The sequence below is a fragment of the Fistularia commersonii genome, chromosome 26 (assembly GCF_037954325.1).
Source record: "Fistularia commersonii isolate RoL2024-O1a breed Wild chromosome 26, RoL_Fcom_v1.0, whole genome shotgun sequence".
Taxonomy (NCBI): Eukaryota; Metazoa; Chordata; class Actinopteri; order Syngnathiformes; family Fistulariidae; genus Fistularia; species Fistularia commersonii.
The window spans coordinates 3,507,232-3,532,500 of NC_141309.1; the positions used below are offsets into that span (position 1 = coordinate 3,507,232).

The following is a 25,269-nucleotide window of genomic DNA, read 5'->3' on the forward strand; positions in this document are numbered from 1 at the left end:
GCCTAAATGAAAGTACAGATGCAAGTGCAGTGTAAAACTGTTGATGCAACTGCACTTTCATACTGCTATCACTTTAAAACCTCACCATATCTAACTCAGTATAACACTTCATCGGCCGTTGTTCTCTGTGACAAATTATTATACTTTGGACTTTTGCACCATGGTTCTTAGAGTAAGGCTATTTCATTGCCCTGTATATGTGAATGTAAGGCGGTATTGACGATAAAGTTTGACTTTGACTTCTTGAGTTGTAGATTATACATGTTGTAAGTGTAGTTTGGCATTAGTGATTAAATGATTCTCAAAACAAGGAAAGTGCAACGCTCAGATGACAAAAGTAAAATATGATAATGCAAAAAGAAGCAGGAGGAAACTGTATTTATTCTGCACTTTTACTGGTGCATCTGCGTAACAAAGCAGCACTGACATACAAACAATAAGGCGATTCACAATTCATGTTCCATGACAAAATACAGTTTGTACCTCGGAGACGTATAAAGTACATCCGGATACAGCAGCAACACAGAATACACTGGATGGAACCAGTAACATTAACTTAATGAGAACATGTAGCACACACTGGACACCAGACAATGACTTCATTTCGAACATTATAAACTGAAACATTAGAAGCAGTGCTTGGATTTACTTCTGCCTGGGTTAGGTCCATGAGTTCTACAAGGATGACGTGAGAATACAAATACAAAGGTTTACAGGCACTTCAGTGCAGGTGGCTGGCAACTCCCAGTTCTATATATCCTGAGGTTACAACAGTGACTAAAATGTATAAAATGACAGCGTGACTAGAGCCATTCCAGATGTTTGCAATCATCCTGAAAAGTTTCTTTATAACATCAAATGTAAGTTATAGTTTCTAAAACAAATACATTTCAGCTGTTTCTGTACCAGGAGCAATCTGATAGCATTAGCCCAGTGTGTACAGTATGAATTATGAGCTGTTCTTTTTTTTTAGTTCTGCAATATCTAGAGTAAAACACAATGCAGAATTATATACTTTTGAGCTTACAGTAGCCACACATCATTGGTGTATAGACGTCTATTTTCCAAGTAGTTGTACTAGTTTGAACTTGCACTTTACAAGTGGATTACAGCAATATGCCAACACTGGAGGAGGAAGGAGTTTACTGGCCAAAACCAAGCATACAGTCTGTTAAACCGAAGAATATCAAAGAATAATGTCTTGTCGAACGAGCTTGATGACAAAATAAAATTAACAGATGGCTATCCAGCAGAAGAGGTAGTCCAAACAGATGCCAATGTTAAAGGACAGCGACAGTTGTGATGATTCAAAACAAAGACTTGTGGAATCACTATGAATTTTTCCAAGCTGTGAATCCATATACAAAGGCCAAAATAAGGGTGGCACTGTTTAGCCCCATGAAAAGACGGTGGAATCATTGTTGGAGTGGTAACATGGAATCAAAATGGCCTAAGACACTGGCACACCTTCATAGCCACCAAACTTGCATATCAAACTAAAGATTGAGAACATATTTACTGACAGAATAGATTTGGTGATTAGTTGGGTCACAACATTTCCCTACAATTTTTGTGCAACCACTGCCATCTCTCCTTGCCGGCCATTAAAAAGGAAGCAGACTTAAGGCACTTCTGCACTGACAACTTGCCTCAAAAAGCTATGTTCACTATTTGGTACAGTTTTCTGATTCAGTACTTCAGGGCTGCTGTCTTCATCCAACTGTTGAATGAGTCAGGTCGAGTTTCTCAGCAGTTTTACTGTGCGTTATTGAGAATAATAAGGGGCCGATCGAAACTATATCACCAACATCCTATAGAATCTGTTAAACACCAGCCTGCCTGCACGTAAGGATAAAACTAACACACACTAATATCAGCATTTTACATGGGACTTGCCCAGTTTCCACTAAAGTTCATGTACATAAATAAATAATCCAAAATAGAAAACGTTTATTCGGCCACTCGATATTAAAATAGTTTCTTAAAATATCGACAGTACATTTCATCGCAAATGTTAGATAACGCACATTGGGGATAGTTTTTTTCTAGTATCTTGATGAGGGAGAGCTGGTAGGCCTTCAGTGAGGAAAACAGCAACAATGCAAAAACACACATAAACACATCCTCAAAAAAAATTCAGAAAAATAAATACATTTTGACTGGATCAAGGAAAACTATGGTGTGTGTGTTGATATAGGTGAAAAGTTTCATACTTCCACACACATCCATATACATATATATATATATATATATATATATATATATATATATATAAAATATATATAGATAAATGCATCCAGTTCAGAGTGCTCTCTTCATGATCCAATGTTTCCTTCATTTGTCCACCAAGTTGCTGTTAAGCATTTTTTTTTGGCCTTGCTGATTCCCAAAGATCCAGACGTTAAGCCCTCTGCCCCACTGGACACCATGACAACCATGCAGTCTGGCATGGCTTAAAAAGAAGCTTTAAAACCCGAGTCACGCATCGGGGCCATGACTTGACGAAAGGAACCTTCAGAGTCCCATTTGATGTGGAAAATGCAGTGCTAAGATTCTTTCTAAAGTCTACGCTCAATGTCTGAGAATCAAAAATAAATCCTAATAAGGATAGTTTGTTTACTTAAAATAACCTTATGATTCATTATTTTTGGCAAAATCTAACTGCTACATAGTTTTAAGAAATCACAGAAAATGGCTAAAAAGGATATGATAACTTACATCTAGAGTTGTCTCTATCATGTCGTATGACCTGGAGAATTAAAACTGACGTGATTCTGAATAATTATGGATACTGCTTCTTATTTAATTAAAATATGCTTTCGTAAATCATAACCTTCTGAATAAGTTGGTTTTTAAACATCAAATAGTTATCGCTCTAGGTTCAGTACAGACCTATTCTGTGAATTTTCCAAACCAATCTCAAAAGTGCACTCAACCGTAAACTAAATTAACCGATTTAATAACCTCATATCCTTCAGCCTCATAATAAAATTCTAATGCACCTTTTACTGTCCAAAAGTATTGCCACACTGTAAAAATAAATCTGTCAGTTATGATTATTCCCCTAAATTGACACAGTAATTGATCTTACTTTGGTTTTAAATGGCTTAATAAGAAGCTCATATTCGAGGGACAGGTCCCAGAATTTTTTTTTCCCTCTAAGTAATTTGTGACCTTTCTTTTGCCACAGGACAAAAAACCTCTGTTCACCAGAATAATAAACCAGAGCATTCAAAATTATCCTGGCCAGCGTTTGTAGAATTTGTTTTTTTAAGCAGTGGAATAAATTAAACAATTTTGTTCAAGTCTTGAGTCTCTCCTCAAGACCATCACACGGATGGTCGAACCAACACGTGCTTCTTGTAGGCGTGATCGAATGTGATCTGCTATGTTTCTTTTCTAAGCTAACAATAAAACGGGCATAAACGCTAAAACCAGATTCTATACTGCTTTTTCCACAACAAGACGGCCCTGCAGTGCTGTGCACGTTTTGCAGTGGCATTTGAGAATTGTTCGTGAAGCTATAATATCCAAGCCTTTACACATTATAAGCCCGGTTTAGGATATAACTTTCTGTAATTGTTATATTATGGCAGCTGTATTGTGTTAGCATTGTGAATTTCATGTGCCTATGTTCACGCCACTATAAATATTTTAGGGATTACAACTAAAAACAATTTGGAAAGACTGGATAAAGGTGACACCGTGACAAAGAGGGGGTTCATTGTTGGTTCTAGTTAGTTTTGGGGCTGAAGCTGACGCCTGGCCAGTCATAAGTGTCCGGCAGGAAAGAGTCGTAGTTTGTGTTCCACACAGTCGCACGTACAAAGCTGTCTTTATCCAGTGGCTCGGGGTAGCGGAATGCCATGCCTTTAGCGTAGACGTACTCCACCACCTATGCAGGAAGTAAGAAGACATAGATATTAAAAATAAAATAAAATTGGGAAGTCTAACAAAACTTGGGCTGGTTAAAAGTTATAGGACAACAACAACAACAACAACACAACAACTGTGCCTGAACAGGCAAATGGAATAATCATTAAAATCCTTTTCACCCTCACTGTTCCTTTACGTTGTCCATTGTTATCCCTGATGTTGTTGCTGCTGTCTGTTTATTTGTGGATGTCTTGCTATCTTCTGTCTTCCGTCTCTCTATTTATATTTATATTCATATTTATATAACTTTATTTTTTTGATGATTTAACTGTTATGTTGATGTGACAGGAATTTCCTCTATGGGGATCATTAAAGTTTATCTTATCTCAAAAGGTCAGCTTTGTTAGCGTTAAGGTTGTAGAGGGGAGAAAAAGCCATGGATCTGGCATATCAGTTACTAACTGTGACATTTAAAGTAAGTCTCTGCTTTTGTAAAGAAAGATAAAACATGATTTTCTTGCCTTGACAGCCATCTGGACTGACACCTCTCTGATATTGGAGAGAGGAGGGTAGAGTCTTCCTTCTTCAAGCTCTTTGTCCGTCAGCTGCTCTGCAAGAGTCTGGAGGGTGAGTAAATACACTGTTTAAATGTGAGCCTCTAAAGTCCAATGGCCAATATATGCTACTAAGTGCCTGAAACTTCTATTTTTATTGTTAAAATCTATATTTGTATTATATTTGAATATTAAGATGTATTCATGACAGAAATGATCAGATCAGTTACTACTAAAAATGTTGTCTGTGACATCTTTGTCGGTATTGCATGAGAATCATGGGAAGTCATTTTGTGATTTTCTGCACTTGTGTTTGCATCAATTCATGTAATAAATAAATCATAGGCTGGAAAAAGATGAACCATGCCGAATCTGATTTATTAATCTCTAAAAAGACCATGCTATCAAAAAGTGTGTAGCTAATGTCTAAAAGACTCAGCAAGTGAGTGCATGAGGGGTGAAGGGTAAAGGAAAGACAAAACTTTTGCAACTTTAATGATTAGATGGAGAAACATCTGTCGAGAACTGCAAACCTTGGCAGCTTCTAGGAACACCGTGTCACTGATGTGTCTCACTCCACTCAGAATCACAGCCAGCGCCACGCCTGTAGACGACGCAAAACAATTGTATTAAAAGCCAAGAATGTCCCCGAAATGTCTTTTAATGCCACTCTTGTCAGTCAGCATTTGATTTCATTATTTGTGTCTTTACCTGGGAAGATGTACGCATTGTTTCCTTGTCCAGGGGTGAATACCCGGCCGTCGCTCAGAGTCACCGGGCCAAATGGGCTGCCACTTGCAAAAAGACATCTACCCTGTTTGTGGAACGCAAACAGAACGAAACAAAGGCAGTGTGTGATCATGAATCAGAAGCAGAGATACGATTCAGGCGAGTCGGACAGGGCTATTTTACATCCGTGAGTGTGTAGGCGTCCTCCGCTGTGCATTCAGCTTTGGCTGTCGGGTTGCTCAGAGCGAAAATTATGGGCCGTTCATTGAGGGTTCCCATGGCCTTAATGACATCATGAGTGAATAGCCTTCCAGCTCCTGACACACCTGTGGGTCAGACGTTTAAGTGAAATTTAGAATGAGCTGTCGCAAAAAAATATGTATGAAAGCATCAAAGCGAGTCAGTGCAGTTCAGACTTGTTGATTTGTGACAGATTCCATTTTACGCCAATGACTGAATAAATGATAAGCATGCTAGAGCAATCCTGGATTAGTTGACGTGATTCACATTGGTTTTCCATCAGTGGCCAAATTATAGCAAATCATTTGATGAGACTTAAACACAGACAGCAGGGCAGAAATAGATATTTCCACACCAATAATGGCGGTAGGTTTGATGGTGTTGACAGCATCTAGGAAGGTCTTTACATCGCCTGGACTGCTGTGAACAAAAGCCTCCTGGTTCGTGTCCATTTCCTCTGGTCTGCCCTGAGGACACAGGCAGTAATTGAAGGCAACAATAAGTCAATAAGAATATAGTTAAAGTATTGTTCGGCAGTTAGAGAAGAATTTAATCTGGCTAGACGGGAAGCCACCTAGACAGCCAATGTACATTATGGTCCTTAATGTCCATGGTACTTGCACTGACCTCTACTAGCAAACCGTATTTGTCATACATCCAGATTGTTTTTCTGGCGTCAGCCTGAGACATCCCTGTCTCCATCATTGCCATGACAATCAGGTTGGCAATACCCAGAGCAGCCTGTCAACAAGATAGGGGAAATGTTTATTTTGTGTCAAAATCACAGCGTAGGATTGTTCTGGTTGCACCAGACTGAAATGTTGCCATTGCTATTGCTGTATGACACCAATAGGGGGCAGCATGGTGCTTTTGGGGCACATTGGATCATATATTCTAGTGTACTTTCTATTCTTATTTGGAAATAAGAGGTTGAAAATAACATTAAAAATGGGATGGTTTGCTTGGCTATAAAATGTTACTTCACCTCTCCAGCTCCCAGGAAAAGCACCCGGTGTTCAGTGATGGGTTTGCCAATGGCTCTCTGAGCTGCCAGCAGACCGGCAAGGGCTACAGATGCAGTGCCTGGAACGTGTAGAATCACACAGTTAATATTTCACTGTCTCAATGACAGCAATACAATCCTCAAGGTTTTAGTGTAAGATTGATTTAAAATATCCAAATTCAACACCTGGTTATCAAATCTAATTTTTTGCATTTTTACTGCATTACCTTGTGGCTCAAAAGCAGACCTTTTAAGCCATCAATGGTTTGCTTTAATGGATTATTCAAGGAATATTAATGATTATAAAAGAACCTTGGATGTCATCATTGAAGGTGCAGTACTTCTCCCTGTACTTTCTGAGGAAGCGGAATGCATTGTGGTTTCCAAAGTCCTCAAACTGAATCAGAGTGTCCTGTCCATATTTGTCCACCACAGCCTCCATGAACTCATCGATCAAATCATCGTAGGCTTGAGATCGGTCTCGTTTCTGGTACAGACCCATGTAGAGTGGGTCCTTGAGGAGCGTCTGATAGAGGGTTTTAACAGACATGGAGGGAATAATTAAATCTTTAGCTTTCCAAGTGCTAGTTCCACAAAATGCATTGACTGACGCCAGGTTTACACATCCTGTGTGTGCATTGCTGAACTGCTCATTTTTCATCTGCACCAGAGATTACGGGTCAGAGTATCCGCATACCATCCAGAGGCAGAGTAATGTAGAATAGGGGTGTCAAGTCCACATTCACAGGGCGTACAGCACCACAAAAGCAGTGACACAACTGAGATGCAGAATATGTAAAAGCAGGGACTAATGTCTGACTTATGTCTCCCCATTTTCCAGTCGCAGGCTTTAAACTGGAAGTTGGAAGGAGATCTTAAGAGTCATAGCAGAGTCTTACTAGAGTCGCAGCGCACCGGTCATCTCGGTGCTAAGTGTAAGCTGGTAGTCATAGCTCAGTCTTTGCCCAGTCTTGGGGCTTGTGACAATATTAAACTAGCTTGATATTATCGTAAGACTTTGAATTACATCAACGTAAAACTGAATCAACAACCAATAGATGAGCTCCCAAAAAAAAAAACAGAAACAGTAAACCCGGTACCAGCATGCTGGAAAAACAACGCATGGTAGGAAAAGAATCTAGTTGTAGTTTTCCACATGTCTTTTTTTAAATCTTTGCAAAATTTTGGAATGTAAGATTCAGTCTTTAGTCTCAGACTACACTGAGACTCGGCTGAGACTTACAACTCTATAAACTGGTGTTTTGATGTGATTTGGAGTAAGATGATGGCTTTAGACGAGTCTTTTCAAAGTCTTCAGGTGCAAGCCCAGCATAAGCAAGCCACCATTGATAAGTGGACGAGTGCAGAACCAAGGATGTGTAAGCCTACTATAGGCCTACCTACCTCATTATCTGTGCCAACATCGATCACCACAGGCAGACATCTCTCAGGTCTGATGCCGGCACAGGCAGTGTAGAGGCAAAGTTTTCCAACAGGGATCCCCATGCCGTAAACACCCAGATCCCCTAACCCTAAAATGCGCTCTCCATCAGTAACTACCACAGCCTACAGAAAAGAGAACAGAAAAAGGTCATTGTTGGCAGCCTAGCAGACAGGTATAAACCTCATCAGAGATAGAAATAGATATAAATGTATGATGACTGCCCTGAGGAATCTCCTCCTGATAGTCATATAAGGGTCGTACAGGCCTGCATTGTTCAGGTACTCACCGCAACATTTGTCTCTGGCCAGTTGTCTAGAATGGAGCGTATGTGTCCTCTGTCAAGAATGGAGATGAACAAGCCTCTGGTGGGAGAAATATGCTTTTTAAATGTTCATGCTAAGATCCATACTGAAATCAAAAAGTTAATGCAGCCAACGGTTTGTTTTTCATTATTTTGCTGACATAAAACTGATAAAATGATCGACACCATATAAGGGCAGGTTTGTGCGTACTGAAACTAATGTTTTCATATTATTTCAGATCATTTTATTCTGCCTTTTCTTTTTGGGACTCATCAGTTATCAAAATCCCTTGTACTTCATGGGAGGTGTGTGTTCTTTGACTTTTAAATTCAACCAATTATTCAGCAATATGCTCCTTGAATACGCTTGGAGAGAAAGGTCAGCCCAAACCAAGATCGACATTACATCATTGCAATTCACTGTTAGTTGCCGGCTCCACAATAATCTTGAAATATTTGCAACAAGGTAATGAACGATGACTCTTTTGGTTGCCTTAATGTTCTACTTGAAAGTCTGACACATGTACTGTATACAGACAACGATGACTGACCACAGAGCTGATTCACCACCAACCAAGAGAAGACCATCTGCTATTTGATTAACCCAATTATATTCACAAGAAAATGTCGTCTGCTTTCATCAAAACAAAGACAATTCTGATCGTTTGTCTTTGACAGAATCCAAGTGTTCTTACTTAGGTCTTCTAAAGATGTGTCCATACTGTGTGCAGGCCAAACCTACAGTGGGAGTGTAAACGATTGGCATCAATTCATCAATATCTTCCATCAAAACCCGATAGAAAAGCCTCTCATTTCTTTCTTGGATGCCCATCAGATAGATGTACCTGGAAGACAATGTGGGAACAGAGAGCCGTATGGGACCTGATAGACGTGAAGAAGCCGCGGGGGCAGCATATTTAACACTCTCTACAATTTACAAATTCATACTCCTCATTGATTCACAAAGCCCTTACTTTTCTAGGGGATCGGTCATTTTCTTGAGGTTATTCTGGAAGCGCATGGCTTGAAGGTCTTGTGTTTCCACTTTAGGAGGTAACAGACCGTGTATTCCTAACATCTGTCGCTCCTGTAAAGAAAAAGCCATTCCCTGGGGAAACACACACAGAATGAATCGATTGGTGAGCTTGGCAGAGAGACTGTAGGAATGTGAAAGAGCGAGATGTATGGAATCCTGTCAAGTGTTCAGGCATATGCTAGTTAATGGAGAAAATCATTTTAAATCTCGAGACAGCTCAATTGACAGAGGGTCAATTCTAAAAGGCCGATTTTGGCCATAGACAGGTAAGGAGCAGGAAAAAAGAAACATCAACATTGGAAAAAATAAAACAAATAGACAGTAAGGGGTTGAAATCTTGTTATTTTGCAGCACAGAAAAAATGTATCAAGCGGACTGGTGTTCATGAAACTGCTGATGGCTCGAACTAAGAATTATAGCCCTGCAGTGTGCATGCAAGTCTTATTGTTATGTAATATGTGTATTGAAAATGTCAGGTTAACCTTCACAGTTACACCATAATATTTTGTAAAACACTTTTAGAGTCATTGTTTCCTAAGCTCAATTATTACAACTGGTGATGGTAGAAAAAAGCTCACACGACTATAATGTGTGTGTAACTGTAGCAGGTATTGAATAAACCATGACCCCTGAGAACAGGCTGACCCTTAATGAGAAAACATGACAAATGACCAGATGAAACTAATTAGGAAGTGGAGAAAAGGGCCTGAGAGAGGAGTTGTCTTCAAGAAACCAATGAAAATCACTTGGGGCAGCAACACCCCACTTATGTAGGGGGCGAGGGGTATGCACATGTACGCGGGACTTCCACACAAGCCCTGTATGAAATACAGAGATAACACGTGAAAAGTGTAGCATCCGGGGCTTGAAATGGGCTGATTATAAGGGGGGGTAACAGTAAGGGGCTCCCCCTCCTAAATGCTGTGTCATGCTGACGGAGCATTTCATTCACATAGCTTTGGCTCTCAGTTCCTCTTAAAAGCATGTGAGCTCCCTTCTACTGTTTGCCCTTCCCTTTCTTTTCATTCTTTGTATGCTAACAAATGGTTAAATAGAGATGTTGGTTGTCGTAGAAATCTTTCAGCTTTTTAACCCAGGTTGTTTCAAAAGGGACATTTTACAAGAGTAAATGCTATATGTTGTCAACGAGCCCCAACGTAACTCGGGATATTTTACACCAGCCAGCATGTAATGGCTTTAGATGAAACCACTGAATTATTGATACATTTTATAATTGCTAATGAATTTGCTTTTTGTTTCATTGTTCACAGTTAATTTTTTACCTGTCTGACCGAATGTAAATGTAAGGTAAAAGTGACAGTCGCCTCCGCAGTCACGACTGAACAGACGAAAACTCAATGACCTACAGAAAACCTGGAGCCATTTATAGCTGACATCAGACAAGAGACAGGGTTCACAGTGGATAGCAGTCAATCACGAGGCTGGAACAGAAATAGACAGCTATTCACACCTACATTCACAGGAAGGACAATTTAGAGCACCAATTAACCTGACCTCCTGCTTTAAGAACAGGGTCCAGGCCTGCTTTCCATGAAAAGCATACAAGGAACATTTGCTTATGTGTGTGTGTATATATATATATATATATATATATATACACACACACACACACACACACACACACACACATACATACACATCGTCAGTATGGTTTACCTAACGTTACATGGCATCATTTGTTCTGCCTTGTGCTACAGCAAGTCACACACATTATGAAAATTCTTCCCAATGTAGTAGACCTGTTCACAAAACAGATGTTTACACGATTATAAACTAATACAAAATGTAAACAGGTTTTCAGAGGAACAGAAATCCAAATAACTAAAAGTCAATTATGTCAGTTCAAATAAAAATACTGCTCACATTACCATTTACAAAATTGAAAAAATATAAAGTGGCTTTGTACATTTACATTTTTTTTCCCTACACCTGTTATAGTTTTGAGCAGTAATTGATGCTAAGATGAGTATCTAAATTAGAGTGGAACAATTAAGACAAACAACATGTGAAAATACAGTGCAATGACCATCAGCCAGCTCATGTGTAGGCTGGAATGTCTATATTTAGTACAGCACATCTAGTCTGAAGTCAGCATGAACCGCACAGAGTGAGATCAGGTCTCTTCAAGCATCCCTTGCCTCGCACTGAAAACGTATCTATAAATATAATGACAAACTGAATGAATGACGTTTTGAAAAAGATAAAAGTAGAACTTGGAAAAAGGTCAAATCCTGATTTAGTCATTTGCCTGCAGGTTTGCGTAAATAATACAAGAGGAATTTTTTGGCATGGTAGCCATGACGCACGGAGAGAGTCCAAAGTGCTTTACTCAAGACTAGCTAGAAATTAATAACATACATAAGAGAATTAAGAGAATCAGAGAGAGAGTGTGTGTGTGTGTGTGTGTGTGTGTGTGTGTGTGTGTGTGTGTGTGTGTGTGTGTGTGTGTGTGTGTGTGTAAAAAAAAAGATAATATAAAATGTGTTAATTTTAATTCTTGTGTTTGACCACATTCTGTTAAAAATACTTGGTCAGGCCAGAATAATTTCAGTAATAAATATTTTTTTCATTAAATAATTTACCATCTACACCATTCCCTGTGTACGAAAACAAAAACACAGTAAACTGGATAGTAGCTGATATCATGGTTGATGATGAAGACAACAATGCATCCAGGTAGCTTGTGTGTGTTCACTGTTGTGTATTTGTCACTTTGAGTGGAATAAAAATACATGATTAATTGCTTAAGCTCCTCAGTTGTTGTTCAAGCCTCTTAAATGTCTGGAAACCCTCCCCTCAGACACCATTGAGAGAGAGAGGGAGAGCCATACTACAGAGTAAAATTAAAAGTAATTGCACTGTGGCTTAATGTTGCACTGAAGAATACTCGAGGCATTAAACGTGACAGTTAACCTACTTTATAACCAGACATAATTAGCAGAGATCTGAGACATGTTACGAAACATATTCCTATGGTCACTGTATAATTGCTTTATGCCCACAAAATAAATGTTTGTGAGCCACTTACTTTGTTGGTGCGAGGGTTGAGCATAAGTGGCTTGCCCTTGTCTTTTGTGTGAGCCCATCTACACAAAGAGACACAAGGCCGCAAGGAAAAAGCTGATCTCAACTTGGACAACATGGTGGACTGTCACTGGTCTTGAAGGTACACCAGAAATAAACTGTAAGAAAAGAGAACCCGGATTGAATACCATAGTGTTTGTCAGGATTATAATTATCTTTAAGTATTACAATCTTCACGTATGGAAGAAATACACACAACTGAGGAGATGAAACAGGACTGGCACAATGAATACTGCAAAAATATTACTGTCAAATAGTTCTGAGTAGTAGTAGTAGTAGTAGTAGTACTAGTAGCGTAAGGAAGTACTTATTCACGAAACATGTTAGTCATCCAGGTAATAGTTAATTATAGAGTGATCTTGTCATGGCAACTGGACTTAGTTTTTTTCTTGAAGACGTTCCTTCTCTCATCAAGGAGGAGAGGCTTCTTCAGCTTAAATAGACCTTGGGGAATTTCCAGTATATAACTACTGGGGTTAGAGTTGGGCGTTGGTTCATTGGGTTAATAAGTGAGAATGACTTGGTAGAAGGGGGTTATGTTTTTGTGTGTCATTTTGGGAACAAACTTGGAAACTTCCTACGGTCTATTAGGACATAGACGTAGGAACATCTTCAAAAGCCTGAAAATCTAGTTGCCACGACAAGATTTGACGATTACTTATACACTCCTTTATCAAACAAACTTGTGCCTAAAATTTAGGCTTGATCTTGATTCAAAACTGATTTATTGCAAATTCTCAGAGGACAGTTTGCTTCCCATACAAGATTAGCACATACTCTTGTTAGATTTTAGAAAAAGGCAAAGGAGCCTGTTGGATGGTTTAAAGGTATGACTCCGTATGCAATTAATAGTTATTAATTGCATGAGGTAACTCATGACTGCTAACTTGTGACTTTCAGATTAAGCTATGGCAAACAGCAAGGAATGTGACAACCATTAAAAACATGACACCACAGAAGCGAACAATTTCAAGGGAAAATTGTTGACGCACTGACACATAATTGCTCCTGCCGCCAAGAGCATGGTTCTACACTTAAGGATTAGAGCTGGTGACATCAGCGGACAGTAATCTGGAGAAAAGTGATTTGAAAAACAAAGCTTTGAAAGACCGACATAATCCTTACTACATTCAGCTCGACATGAAGAAATGCAACACACACAAATCATGTCAGATGATTAACAAGAACGATGGAGTCGTCGCACGGATGGGACATGTAGTAGTTGTGAAAATACCTACTTTTCTGCATTTTATCTTTTAATGATTGTAAGACAAGCCAAAGGAAATGTAAAACCCAAACTCAAGGCTTAAATACACAGAGTCGACTGGTTGGTGACATGGAACAGTCATTGTTAGTGGTATACAATGCACGTCACCGAGAGTTTGCTATTACATTGTGAAAAGCCATGTTGATTTGGGGAGAAAAAAAAAAAAAAAAGAGTTGAAACTCATCGGCTATAATATTTACCATTTGACAATAACAATGGGCAAGTAAGCAATTTAAGTGGAATAGCAACAACAGCATCACTGTATGCACTTTCTTTTTTTTTTTTGTGGTTGGACTTTTGTTAGCAAGGCCAACTGACCGCTAACATGGAGAATTCCAAGGCACATATTTAAGCAGTTCCAGACAGACAAATTAATGCTACAGGTAACCATGGGTTTCTTATTTGGTGACCTAGTGCTTGATTAACCAATTACTCACTAGATCAAAACAGAGTAAGAGAATTGTGAAAATTAGTTAAATCAGTATTTTTGTTCAAGTAGCAGATCACAACAGAAAGATATTCTGTTTACTGCGGTGATAAAAGACGGTAAAAAATTCTCCAATGAGTCTATGAATAACTTCCCGGCCTTGGTCATTCTGCAGTTCGGCTCAGGTGTAAAAAATAAATAAATTAATAGACATTCAGCCAGGTTTATTCGAATTGCAAGCCACCATGCTGCAGCATTTCTTTCCTTTCACAAGACACCATCAAATAAACCATCAGCAATTGTCCTTTCTCTACAATCAATCAAATCTCTCGGCAGAGTTAGTTTCACTTTTAGAGATCCATTTAATTCGTCCTGTGTGGGTTGCATTGAGATGGGAGATAAAAACGAGTTTTTAATTGACCTTAAAATCTGTAAACAGCAGTGGCAAAGACTTTGAATTACTACCACAGACCTTTTATTCTTTTTTTGATCATTCAGTGGAAGCTTAAGTTATCTAATCATGTGCCGCTGCTTTTGACCATAAAAATCTAATGAAAGGAATGAGACACTGAACCAAATGGTAACTCTAGCATAGCTTCAGTACTGAGCAAGGAATTAGCAGTATTGAAGATCCAGCGAACTCTAAAATAACATAAACATCTGTCCTGATACCTATAAACTGGGTACAAGCAGACGGACCATTGTTCAACCTGACAGAAAGCAGTATGTGTGCAGAATATAAAGTCACCTTGATAACAGAATACGCTTTCATCTGGCATGGAAAACTAAATACTTTACATATATTTATCTCTGCTCATTTACTTTTCACCTGACCAGATAAACTTTATGGCTTGATGGGTGGCGCCGAGTATGTTATTGCTGAGCTAATCAAAAATGTTTTTTTATATTTTACCTCTCTCATATGGATTAAAAATTGACTATCACTCAAATAAAATGGACAAGGCCAACAACAGTGTAGCTTGGCTATTCATTTTCACCTGACCGGGCCAGTTGGTTTGGCAACCAGACATACTGTCTCTGCCTAAGTCGGTTTAATTACAGTCTGGTGATGCCAGAATATCTAAAACCACATTTAAGATATAAAATAATGTGCACAGGCATTCAAAATATTGGTTCAACTCAGCTTGAACTCAAGTTAAAGAGGAAATGAGTCAGCCAGGAAACAGTTTCAGCAAAAGTCAACCTTATAGTCTGAGACGATCTGACATCAACTGAGAAGCAGTATTACACATACTTTCATATAGCAGCATGTTTATTGTCTTATGAATATATATATGAATATAGTGGGATCAAACTAACAAACTGATTTTAACGGTATACTTTTATAGCATTCCCAAGTATGAATTAGCTGACTGGTGTAATTATTAGTTGCCCCTGTTTCTTCCTGGATATCAATGTTTTAAATCAGATCTAAGAGGACAGTAAATTCATGTTCATATTGCTCGCAATCTGAGGCTTCAATCCATCTTATTTATACGAAGATTTATCTTCTCAAGTTATATAATCAACAAAGTGTAGCATACAGCAACACATAATGGAACGCTAACCTTTTTTGTTTTACATCAGGCATGCTAATTCAGTTCATTTATCGAGACAAGTAGCAGACTTACTGCTGGTATGTGGTTAACAAGTAGTTATTCTAATTATTTTTGTTAAGGTAGCTTGCGATTCCTGAAAATAAATAGTATTTTGAAGATAACGAACCATTGTTTAGAGTCTCATCGATAGTTGTACATTCACCGTGGAAAATCACACATTGAGATCTTGATTACATGATTTCAGAGCTGTAAATTGTATTTTCTGTATTCTGATAATCATTAGCTACACTTTAACATTTGATTCAATAGGGTTTTCGGTAACTTCGTCTTTGCTACGGTCTTATAAACAATTAATTCCTCAAGTCTTAACATTTCAAGTAACGTCATATTACAGTAAAGCGTCATCAACCGGTGCATCTCAATGAATGGATTTGCTCAGCGGCAGGCTAACTAACTAGCTTAGCGATCTGTCACACGCAACCACTGTGCTGTTCCGGGATGTAGAACTCACGCGACAGCGCTCCTTCAATTAAACACATTTAATAGAGAATACATAAAAAAACAACGAATGGTTTATTTTCGCGACACTAAACAATTTTTATATCTATTTTTTATAATGTATAAAAAAGTAACTGTTTTCTTACCCGCTCGAGAATATTCTAATCGTCGGTTCCGTGTCTTGGATTGGTCCAGAGACGCTCAGGAAGACATTCCGGCTCAAAGCTCTGCTTTGACTGCGGCTTCAGATGCAATAAAGACGGAGGAGGCAGTTCCACGGCGCGAGCTCCGCGGCTCGTCCAATCAGGTGGCGGGATTCCCTTTGCTTTTACCGTAAAGCATAGTTGAAACGCGCCTTTTTCCGCCTTGGAAGAAGATAAATAATCATTTATTTCTACTTTCTCGGGCACTTTTCTGTTGATGTGCTGTTTTTGATCAAAATTATCGACTCAAGTTACGGGGCTAATGTCGAAAATATGTCAGTCGTTGATCTCTGCTGTGTTGTTTTGTTTTTTTGTACTGACAATTTGCACAATTTTGTAAAGTTACTTATACAGGACTGTCTCAGAAAATTAGAACATTGTGATAAAGTTATTTATCTTCTGTAATGCAATTACAAAAACAAAAATGTCATACATTCTGGATTCATTACAAATCAACTAAAATATTGCAAGCCTTTTATTATTTTAATATTGCTAATTATGGCTTACGTCTTAAGAAAACTCAAAAATCCTCTCAAAATATAAGAATATCATGAAAAAGTATTTTTTGTTTTTTTAATTGCATTACAGAAGATAAAGAACTTTATCACAATATTCTAATTTTCTGAGACAGTCCTGTATATATAAAAAAAATCTTTTTCTCTTTTTTCCTTTTGACTTTTTTTCTCTGCTGTGGTTGTTTTGTTGTTTTGTACTGACAATTTGCACAATTTCGTAAAGTTTTTTCTATATATATAAATAATTATCTTTTTTTCTCTCTTTTTTTCCTTTTGGATTTTATTTTTTATTTTTATTTTACTCTTGATGTTCACAACTTTGCCCCCCATTTGCCTCTCCTTATGGGACAAATAAAGTTTTTTTGATCCTGATTCTGATTTGTTTTAGCAAAAACATATTGTAGCATTTTTGTCAGGGAAATGCCTGTGTGATGGTAAAACATCTGTTTAAATGAGCAATAGCTGCTGTTGGCCACAGCCACGCCACACAAACCTGCAATACAACTTACTGTCCCAGGTAAAAAAACCCAGAATTCATTGAACCCAAAACCACATCCACAAAATCACACAGAAACAAGCATCAACATGAACACCAACATTCGTGACTTGCCACAATATATGAGATCTTCTTTTCCTTTGGGCCTTTACCTTCAGGGGTCGACACAGTGAATCAACCGTCTCCATCTAACCCTATTCTCTGGGTCCTCCTCTCTCACACATAGTCATAGTCTCTCATAGTCTTCTATCACATAATACACGTGACACTTTTAAAAACATATATATGATATGGTAAATGTATTCTTGTCAAAATGATCTTGTTGTGGCAACTTTCTTACAGGGTTCTCCGGTTTCCTCCTACACTCCAAAAAAATGCAAGAGCATGAACATTGGGCACCTTAAATTCCCCAGACGTGTAAATGAGGGAGTGAATTGTTGACACGTCTCCTTATGACGTGTGAACAAATAGATGGTTGTATGTCTAAATATATGGCGCCCCTGGTCCAGGGTGAACCCCCTTTCTTGGCCAATGACAGCTGGAATTGGTTCCTAATTGTACCTAATGAATGAATAAACCCTATCAAATAATATCTGCCAAACACAGTGACAAATAATAGGATTATTTTGTTTTATTAATTCCCCAGCAAAAACAAACAAGCAAATACAGAAGGAAATATTTACCTTTAATCCACAGTGAACTTTTCAAACCTCACAGTTTTTTTAAATTAAAATCAGGAGCGTCATTGAAGGAAATACAAAAAGAGACAATGAAACTCACGTCTGTCCTCGATGGGTAAAATCATCAAAGTTCAGGTTATTTCAAAAGTGGAGCCATGCAGTAGGGAGAGAGATTACATTCAGCAAGCTGGAAGTGTTGAGGTGTAAAGAGGCACGACTGCTACGGCTCAGTAACCATGTCATATGTGTGTCATTTGTCGGTAATGTTATTGCTGGCTTTGGTTACCTGCAGAGGAAACCGTACATTACAAAATGTGATCACTTGACCTGAATTGATTAAAAAACTAGATTCCTCTAAATTCAACTGCGGTTGAAACGCAATCTCATTGATGAATAGACATTTTCCGACAATCCGACACGGCTACAGGTACGTTTGTTGTAAATTTACGATGAAAACAGCGTTTCAAAATTCTTGTGTTTTTGTTGTTGTCTGAGGGTAATCCGTTCTCTGAAATGTGCCAGTGAGTTTAGATGTGCTTCTTTTCCATGTAAAGAGGAGAGAATATATTCTTCGTCTGATGGGTCTTAGTTTGAGCAATTGAATGACTCAATCCCTAGGCTATCAAACACAGAACAGAATAGAATAGTCATTTATTGTCATTGCGGGGCACAAGTTAAACAGCGCAATGAGATTTTGTAAGCGTTTGTTTACGGAGCCCTGTCACTCAGAATCTGAGCCAGCTCTATCTCCTAAACGTCATTGTGCTATTGATGATCTGTTGACAGCCGGTGTTTGTTGGCTATATTGAATCAGCGTTGCAGTTATAGTTTAACTTTTTCAGAGCATTCTACAGGTGCATAAGCATCAAATAAGAGCAAAAATGGAAACCATTTACCCTTTTCAGTGAGTATCATCATACTGTCTGGCATAACACTACAGCCATCCCCAAGCTTTGTAAGGTTCATGGATCAAAAGCGTTATAACAAATATACATGTTGCTAACTGGACTTTATCTGTATGAGCTGCTAAACTCAAAGCTACTTGAGCAGATAAAACATCCACTGTCGTGCTGCACTGAAGCTGCGCTGGCAGTGTGTCTTGAAAGCCTGTGAACTGAGGATTGGGGATGGGGATGCCATAAAACCAGGGTGTACGCATGGTTTTATTGTACACCAAATCTTATATTATTTCAAGATTTTGATTTTGATATTTCAGTTTGGTGTATAACTGCAGAATACAATAGTGCAACTTACCTCTCAGTCTAATAAGTAAAGTAAAAGTTGATCACAATTGCTCAAGAAACTGTAAAGCACACGTAAGCACAATTTACCTTGTATTATTATATTTATATTTTTGTTTGTTGCCTTAACGGATCAACAGAAAATGTCTTGAAAATGTAGCTCTAGATATGTGTGGTTTATTTTCAGTGCTCTATTATTTGATCAGCGGCTTGATTTATTCATTCATTCTAAAATGTACATTCTTTGAGTTAAAGGCTGCTTTTGATTGTATCAATGCTTTTTAGAGAGCAAATTGGAAATGGATTTCTGGCTGTTCAAATGAATGTATCTACCAAAGGCAGAAAAGCATATATAATGCATTGGATCCAGTGCATTATATGTGCAACCACACACACACACACACACATGCGCGCACACGCACACACACACACACACACACACACACACAGGGAAAAAAAGATTATACGTTGGACACAAAACACTCTGAGGAAAAACTCATGGAATTATGGAATTGAACCTTTGAGGACAGGTTTACATGGCATTTTGCGATAAATAATATGCTAGGGTTGCCGGATGGAAATAATAGTTTGATGGATCAGTCCTCAATCAGACATTCAGAGAAATAAGACGGAATTAGATCTTGTGTCACTATTATTTTCTGTTGAACCTAATAATTGGAAGACTGCACCTGTTGGAAAAATCCTGCATTGGGTCGACGCACACAAAAGGATCTTATATTGCGAAACAGAGCTGAAAGCATGTGCAGAGCTAACCTGCCAAGAAAATTGTCATCGGGGCGACACCGCTCCGTCTTAGCGGTTTGCAGCGGTAAAGTTTAGAGATACTGCTGATGCCACCAAAGCAAACTATAAACATTGCAGTTATTAAATAGCCAAGTGATTGATCATACACGTATCATATCTGTAATACAAAGTATGGCTATCTTCATTTAAATTGAACGCTTTCTGCCTACTTATTGCCTGAGAGCGGGTGTTTTCACCAAAGCAAGATTGCTGTTTAATTCACAGGGATTAGCTTGTTATTGAAATTGTACAAAAGACAACAGCTGCTGGGACTACGGTCTAGTAACTTGAAATTTAACTGTGGTCACCCACACTATGCAAAGTAGAGTATCTGGGGTTTAAGGTTAAAGCTTAGCATTAGGTTTTGGGAGTCTTTGGTGGGGGAGTCCTGTGTTCAGGAAGCTTGGGTACCCTTCGATTGTTATTTGCCTGCTTGCCATCCTCCCTCCATCCTCCCTCGCGCCCCTTTTTCCCATCTCCTTTCTCCTTATTCTGCCTGCAGAGTTTCAGGGCTCGAGATATGAACACGTCCAGGTCAAACAGCCTCTCCTTTTGCTTGACGGGTAGCGACTCCTGGGCATCGTCGTTTACTTGCTGAGAAATACAGGAGGTGGAGGACAGCGGACAGGGTTCCGCGGGGGTCAAAAGAGGCAGGATCGGAGGGGACGCCGAATGAGGCGACTGTGCAGGAAATGGAGAGTTTGGTGAGGAGGGGTGGAGGGAAGCGGAGAGAGAAGTGGAGGAAGGTGTTATAGCCGGAAGCGGGCTGAGTCTGTCTTCGTCGTAGTCTGAGAAGGGTGGCTGCGCGACTTCTGTGTAATGGAAGATCGAAGTCGGGGTAGTCGGGGTTAGAGGGAGAAGGTGAGAGGCAGTGTAGCAAGAGGTCGAATGTGGCTCCAGAGGTGGACTGTCGCCCGGAGAGTGCAGATGAGACTGGGTGCTCTCCACCCAGCGAGAGATTTCTTGGAACAAATTCCCCGTTACCTCCTCAATGTCATCGTCCGCTTCGTCTTCCTTGCTCCTTCTCACGTCCTCGACGCTGCCGGCAACGGGCTCAGTGGAAGCCGTCATCGCCGTTTCCCCGGTCGTGTTACGTTTCCAGTGAGACAGATCCAGAATCAGCCTGGGCTCCGAGTAGTGCTGCGGCTTGCCGTCCCTCCAGGCGATCTTGTCCAAATATGATGGCGAGCCCACCTTGTAGTCGCAGGAGCGCCCGCAGTCCAGTTCTCCGAATCCCAAACCGCACACCCGTTCCAAAGAGGAGTGGGAGTTTTCCAGGAAGCGTTCTGCCGAGCTGCTGTGGGAATACTTACGCGGGTCCACCTGCAAGGGGTTGGGTACGGCGGTGGTGTGGAGATAAATGGGAAAGATAGGGAAGCAGGATATTAGCATGTGTTGTTTTGTGCGGGACATTATTTCTTTGTTTTGTTTGCACTTTCTTCACTGTCTTTGTTTACACCATGCAATTCATGGTGCGACTGAAAAAGTGCATTTACTACATGTCGCACTACAACAATCTCCACTGCAACGTCTCTCTTTCACAGACAAGGACCGGTATATATCATGGCATTAACTACCTGAGCCTCCTCTAGTGAGGCAGAGTTGGCCCTTGGGTCCCTCTGCACCTCGTCGTCTTCTGCCATGTCCTCCAAATCGGAGGCAATATTCCCAGAGGGCATGCAGAGACACCTCCCGCCTGAATGCCGCAAGCCCACACTCATCGACAGGCTGTTTTCATACCTGCAAAAAGTACAAGAACTGTCAAAAACATGGGACATTTCATCGATACAGATGCACAGACGCCCCTCAATTTGACCTTGCCGGTGAATAAAGACAGAAAAATATAAACACCTCTCCCAGTGGATACTGGAAGCCTGGCTGTTGCTGCTGTTGAGGCTCTGTTCAGTGATGAGGCTGTCCTCGAGTTCATCCTCGATGTGGAAGGGTTGGGACGAGGTGGGCTCGTCCTCGGGACACGAGTACTGCTGCAGGAAGGGGTGGCACAGGGCCGCCTCAGCCGTCAGACGATCCACGGGGTTAAAGGTCAGGATATGCTCAAGGAAGTCCACAGCTAAGAAAGTGTTAATGACAAAGTGAGCTATATTCATCATACAGGTCAGGGGACAGTTGAATATGCCGCTCATTCTAAATTCATTTGTCTTATTCGATTATCTCACGACGGCGTTTTCTAACATAACCCGCTCACCGTGAGCGTCCACTTCCGGCAACAAAACCGAAAAAGGTTTCTTGACTCTCCCCCCATGACTAATACACGAAGGCATCACCTGGGGAAGAAAGAAAAAGAGAAGTTAAGGGATGCCCATCATGGCATCATGCTTAATTTCAGGATTATTGAGCGCACCTGAATGAATATGTAATATAATATAATTTATAATTTATAATTATATTTTAATATATATATAATATAAAAAATGAATATGTGTACATTTATAGGCCGCTCTTGTCAATAAGCCGCAGGTGTCCACATTGTAACGTGAGATATTTACACAATAAAATGTTACACAGATCCTTTTTTTTTTACTTTTAATTGAATACATACCGGTAACATCCACAAATACGTTCTTGAAATGCCTTTTTCCGAACCGTGAGTGTAACACGGCTGGTGAATAATAAATAACATAAGGAAAAGTCCATCCATTCATTTTCTATCCGCGCTTTGTCCTACTCCAGCCGATCGCTATCTTGGTCTTCCTCCTGCACGCCGAAACCAATAAAGTCGTCTTCTACGGTAATTTCCTCGGTCTGATGTGACGAGGCTAAATGTTTTGACGGCATGAAGCTCGTTTGCCCAAAATAATCCATAAATTAACCGCATCATTGTTTAAATCGCAGTGTTCTAAGCGTGGGAAAAAAGTAGCGGCTTACAGTCCGGAAATTACAGCCCATTTCCATTGTGTCTGCATGCTGTCGGAAAGGGTCGAATCAAAGATGGTCTTGTCCTCAAACACCGGCCTGTCATAGCATGAACGCGAGCACTGAGGTTTCACCTGTTGCAGGTCCCGTCTGTCCTCTTCCCTCAGCACCGGCACCGTGTCGAGGATCAGCTGCATCTGTTCCAGCTCGTGAGCCCCTACATAACAAAATAAACCAGTCTTAAAAGGGCCAGGTTGAGCAAATAGAAAAATGTAGACAGGTTAGAGCATTTTCAAGATTTTGAAAAATAATTTCATTAAAATGTATATCGCTCATTTTTAAAATGTAACTTTAAATTTGAAGATTATGGCAATAAAAAATAAATAAAATGTATTAAAATATTTTTACAGAGAGAGGACGGCATTTTTCATTGCTGCCGGTGGATTTTTTTTATTACCTTAATACGTTTTTATTTTTTTATTTTATTTTTTTTTCTTCAAAAAAAATAATATTTCAAAAAGAAGGACTCATATAGACGTTGAGTGTTTTGCTGAAAAGTAACCCTCTATCCATCGCGTTCAAAATGCTTTGTTGCATGTAATTTCGTTTTCTCTGCAGTTGTTCACTGATTAAAAAAAAATGCAATACATATTTTTATACAAAGCATAAAGGCAAAAAAAAAAAAAAAGTGGTAATTTATTAAAATTCAAAAGGGTTTAGTGGCTCCCGGTGTTTTCTTTACTGCGGGCAAGATTGCCGACCACTGGGTTAAAGCAAAATCAGTCATAGAAAATGTTATATATATGTAGTAATGTAACCTATTGTTACTTGGTTATTTTAATAATCACAAGGAAATCAGGTGTGATCTGGTGGGTGTTTTTTTGAAGGTCGTCCTTTTTTTGCCGCCCGCTTGAAAGGCCCTTAAAATTCTGGAGGGATCGTGCACAGGGAGTGAATGCAGCAGTTTGCCGTCACTGCTTTGCCGCATATGCACCAGGTGGTGCTATATCAGAATTTTTATACTTCTGCTCTTCTGTGTGGAGGAGGGAGCATCCTTCCCTGTGGCAAACACAACTATATTGTGTATCCACCTTGTGAAGTCAGGAGGTCAAGTGCAAACACATCTCGTGCTCAAATATGATATTTGCTGGGAGGAACACCGGGGAACTAGTGCTACAAGACTTTATGGTGCTGCAATTTTATTTTGTAGAAAGTGCTGATGTGGTTTGAATGAGGCGATAAGGAGGAACATGAGAATTTCTGTCTGTCACTATTTTGGAGATGGAAAGAAGAGCAACACTGACAACACTTATGAGAAACTCGTCCTCACTTTGCTTTATCTACTTCTTTGATAGTGATTGTTTTGTGTTTTGACAGATGTCCAGGGAACTTACTTAAAATATTTATTACAGTAGATTGCTGTTTATTTCTGTCTCCTTCAAACGCTGAATATATTAATCTGTTAGCGATACAGTCCAGCTGCAGTCATGAGATTTCTTTATTTATTGCATGTATCTAAATGACAACTATTCTATTCTATGTTTTTTTTGATTCCTTATTTATGATCTTACACATAAATGAGGTTGTCTCCATATGATACGATCAGAAAAATAAACATGGTGATCAAAAGAAAAAAACAGATGTGCTCTTCCTGTTTATTTACTTATTACTTATTATTTTTAAGTAATTTCTATTGAACCCTGAAAATGTTATATATTTTTTTAAATTTATTTTTTCAAGATGGCGTTGGAAGACGACAGATTTTTACCTCTATCTCTTTACTTTCTGGACTTATTTATTCACCGCACTGCTCCTCTTTTGCGGGTGGGACTATATACCGTTTCTCCGGTGAACCGTGTTGCTAACCACAGTGTTCTCCCTGCGAAAACTAAGAAAAATGATAAATTATATACGGGAGGAACTTCTCCAACTAAGGAAAGGAGCCTGAATCCCCACTACGTTTTTTTTTCTTTTTTCAGTACCTCACCCATTCATGTCATGCCCTAACTCTGTCAAGTTTATCCTTGTTGGTCTCAGCCCATTTGCATCCTGCTTATTTTTGTCTTGTGTATTTTGTTTTTATTTTTGTCATTGCTTTTGCCTCTCTGTCTATGTTGTCATTTTGGTTGGCTATTTTCAACCTAACAGTCATTTTTTTTTTCATTCTGTTGTGCATTCTTATCTTTGATGTTATTGTTGTTATTCTTTCTATCTATAAATTTGTGGATGTCTGTTGCTATTATCTAATTGTCTTGCAATTGTCTCTGTATTTCTTTTTTAAATATATATTTATATTAAATATCATACGTATTATATTTATTAATAATATATGTATATGATTTATATATTTATTATTATTATTTTCGATATATATATGATTTATATATATATATATATATATATATATATATATATAT

The 25,269-nt window shown here is 39.1% G+C and overlaps 2 protein-coding genes and 1 long non-coding RNA gene across 6 annotated transcripts in view; 1 reads left to right on the forward strand and 2 right to left on the reverse strand.

Moving 5' to 3' along the window:
* The window catches only part of LOC147218267 (uncharacterized), a 30,346-nt gene that overhangs the window by 1,211 nt on the left and 3,866 nt on the right, over positions 1 to 25,269 (forward strand). The window contains exons 2-3 of one of the 3 annotated variants that reach the window (XR_015108830.1): positions 4,406 to 4,503; positions 21,523 to 21,621. This is a non-coding gene — a long non-coding RNA (uncharacterized LOC147218267). Of the gene's footprint in view, positions 1 to 4,405; positions 4,770 to 21,522; positions 21,622 to 25,269 lie in introns of those variants that run through there. The other 2 variants (XR_015108828.1, XR_015108829.1) reach the window with 2 other exon arrangements.
* On the reverse strand, positions 363 to 16,557 carry me2 (malic enzyme 2, NAD(+)-dependent, mitochondrial). The gene is made up of 15 exons (XM_086174317.1): positions 16,186 to 16,557; positions 12,233 to 12,386; positions 9,122 to 9,255; positions 8,843 to 8,992; positions 8,133 to 8,208; positions 7,807 to 7,968; positions 6,715 to 6,928; positions 6,385 to 6,482; positions 6,027 to 6,140; positions 5,755 to 5,866; positions 5,343 to 5,485; positions 5,142 to 5,244; positions 4,964 to 5,034; positions 4,398 to 4,496; positions 363 to 3,895 (listed from the first exon to the last, which is right to left on the reverse strand). The coding sequence occupies exons 2-15, from the start codon at positions 12,344 to 12,346 to the stop codon at positions 3,734 to 3,736; spliced, it is 1,752 nt and encodes a 583-aa protein (XP_086030443.1). The 5' UTR covers positions 12,347 to 12,386; positions 16,186 to 16,557; the 3' UTR covers positions 363 to 3,733.
* Positions 17,870 to 25,269, reverse strand: part of mapk4 (mitogen-activated protein kinase 4) — a 14,985-nt gene continuing 7,585 nt past the window's right edge. For both annotated transcript variants that reach the window (XM_086174316.1, XM_086174315.1), the window contains exons 5-9: positions 22,987 to 23,069; positions 22,185 to 22,263; positions 21,830 to 22,049; positions 21,556 to 21,718; positions 17,870 to 21,301 (exon numbers count right to left, since the gene is read on the reverse strand). In XM_086174316.1, the coding sequence (XP_086030442.1) occupies positions 20,336 to 21,301; positions 21,556 to 21,718; positions 21,830 to 22,049; positions 22,185 to 22,263; positions 22,987 to 23,069 (1,511 nt within the window). In that variant the 3' untranslated portion in view covers positions 17,870 to 20,335. The remainder of the gene's footprint in view (positions 21,302 to 21,555; positions 21,719 to 21,829; positions 22,050 to 22,184; positions 22,264 to 22,986; positions 23,070 to 25,269) is intronic.

What these genes read in the sequence shown, in the direction of transcription:
- me2 (XM_086174317.1), bottom strand. Translation starts at nt 12,346, where the DNA reads ATGTTGTCCAAGTTGAGATCAGCTTTTTCCTTGCGGCCTTGTGTCTCT. An exon ending in GGCCAGAGACAAATGTTGCG is followed by an intron (nt 7,969 to 8,132) that starts GTGAGTACCTGA and finishes TCTTTTCTGTAG; the next exon opens with GCTGTGGTAGTTACTGATGG. An exon ending in CAATGCGTACATCTTCCCAG is followed by an intron (nt 5,035 to 5,141) that starts GTAAAGACACAA and finishes CGTCGTCTACAG; the next exon opens with GCGTGGCGCTGGCTGTGATT.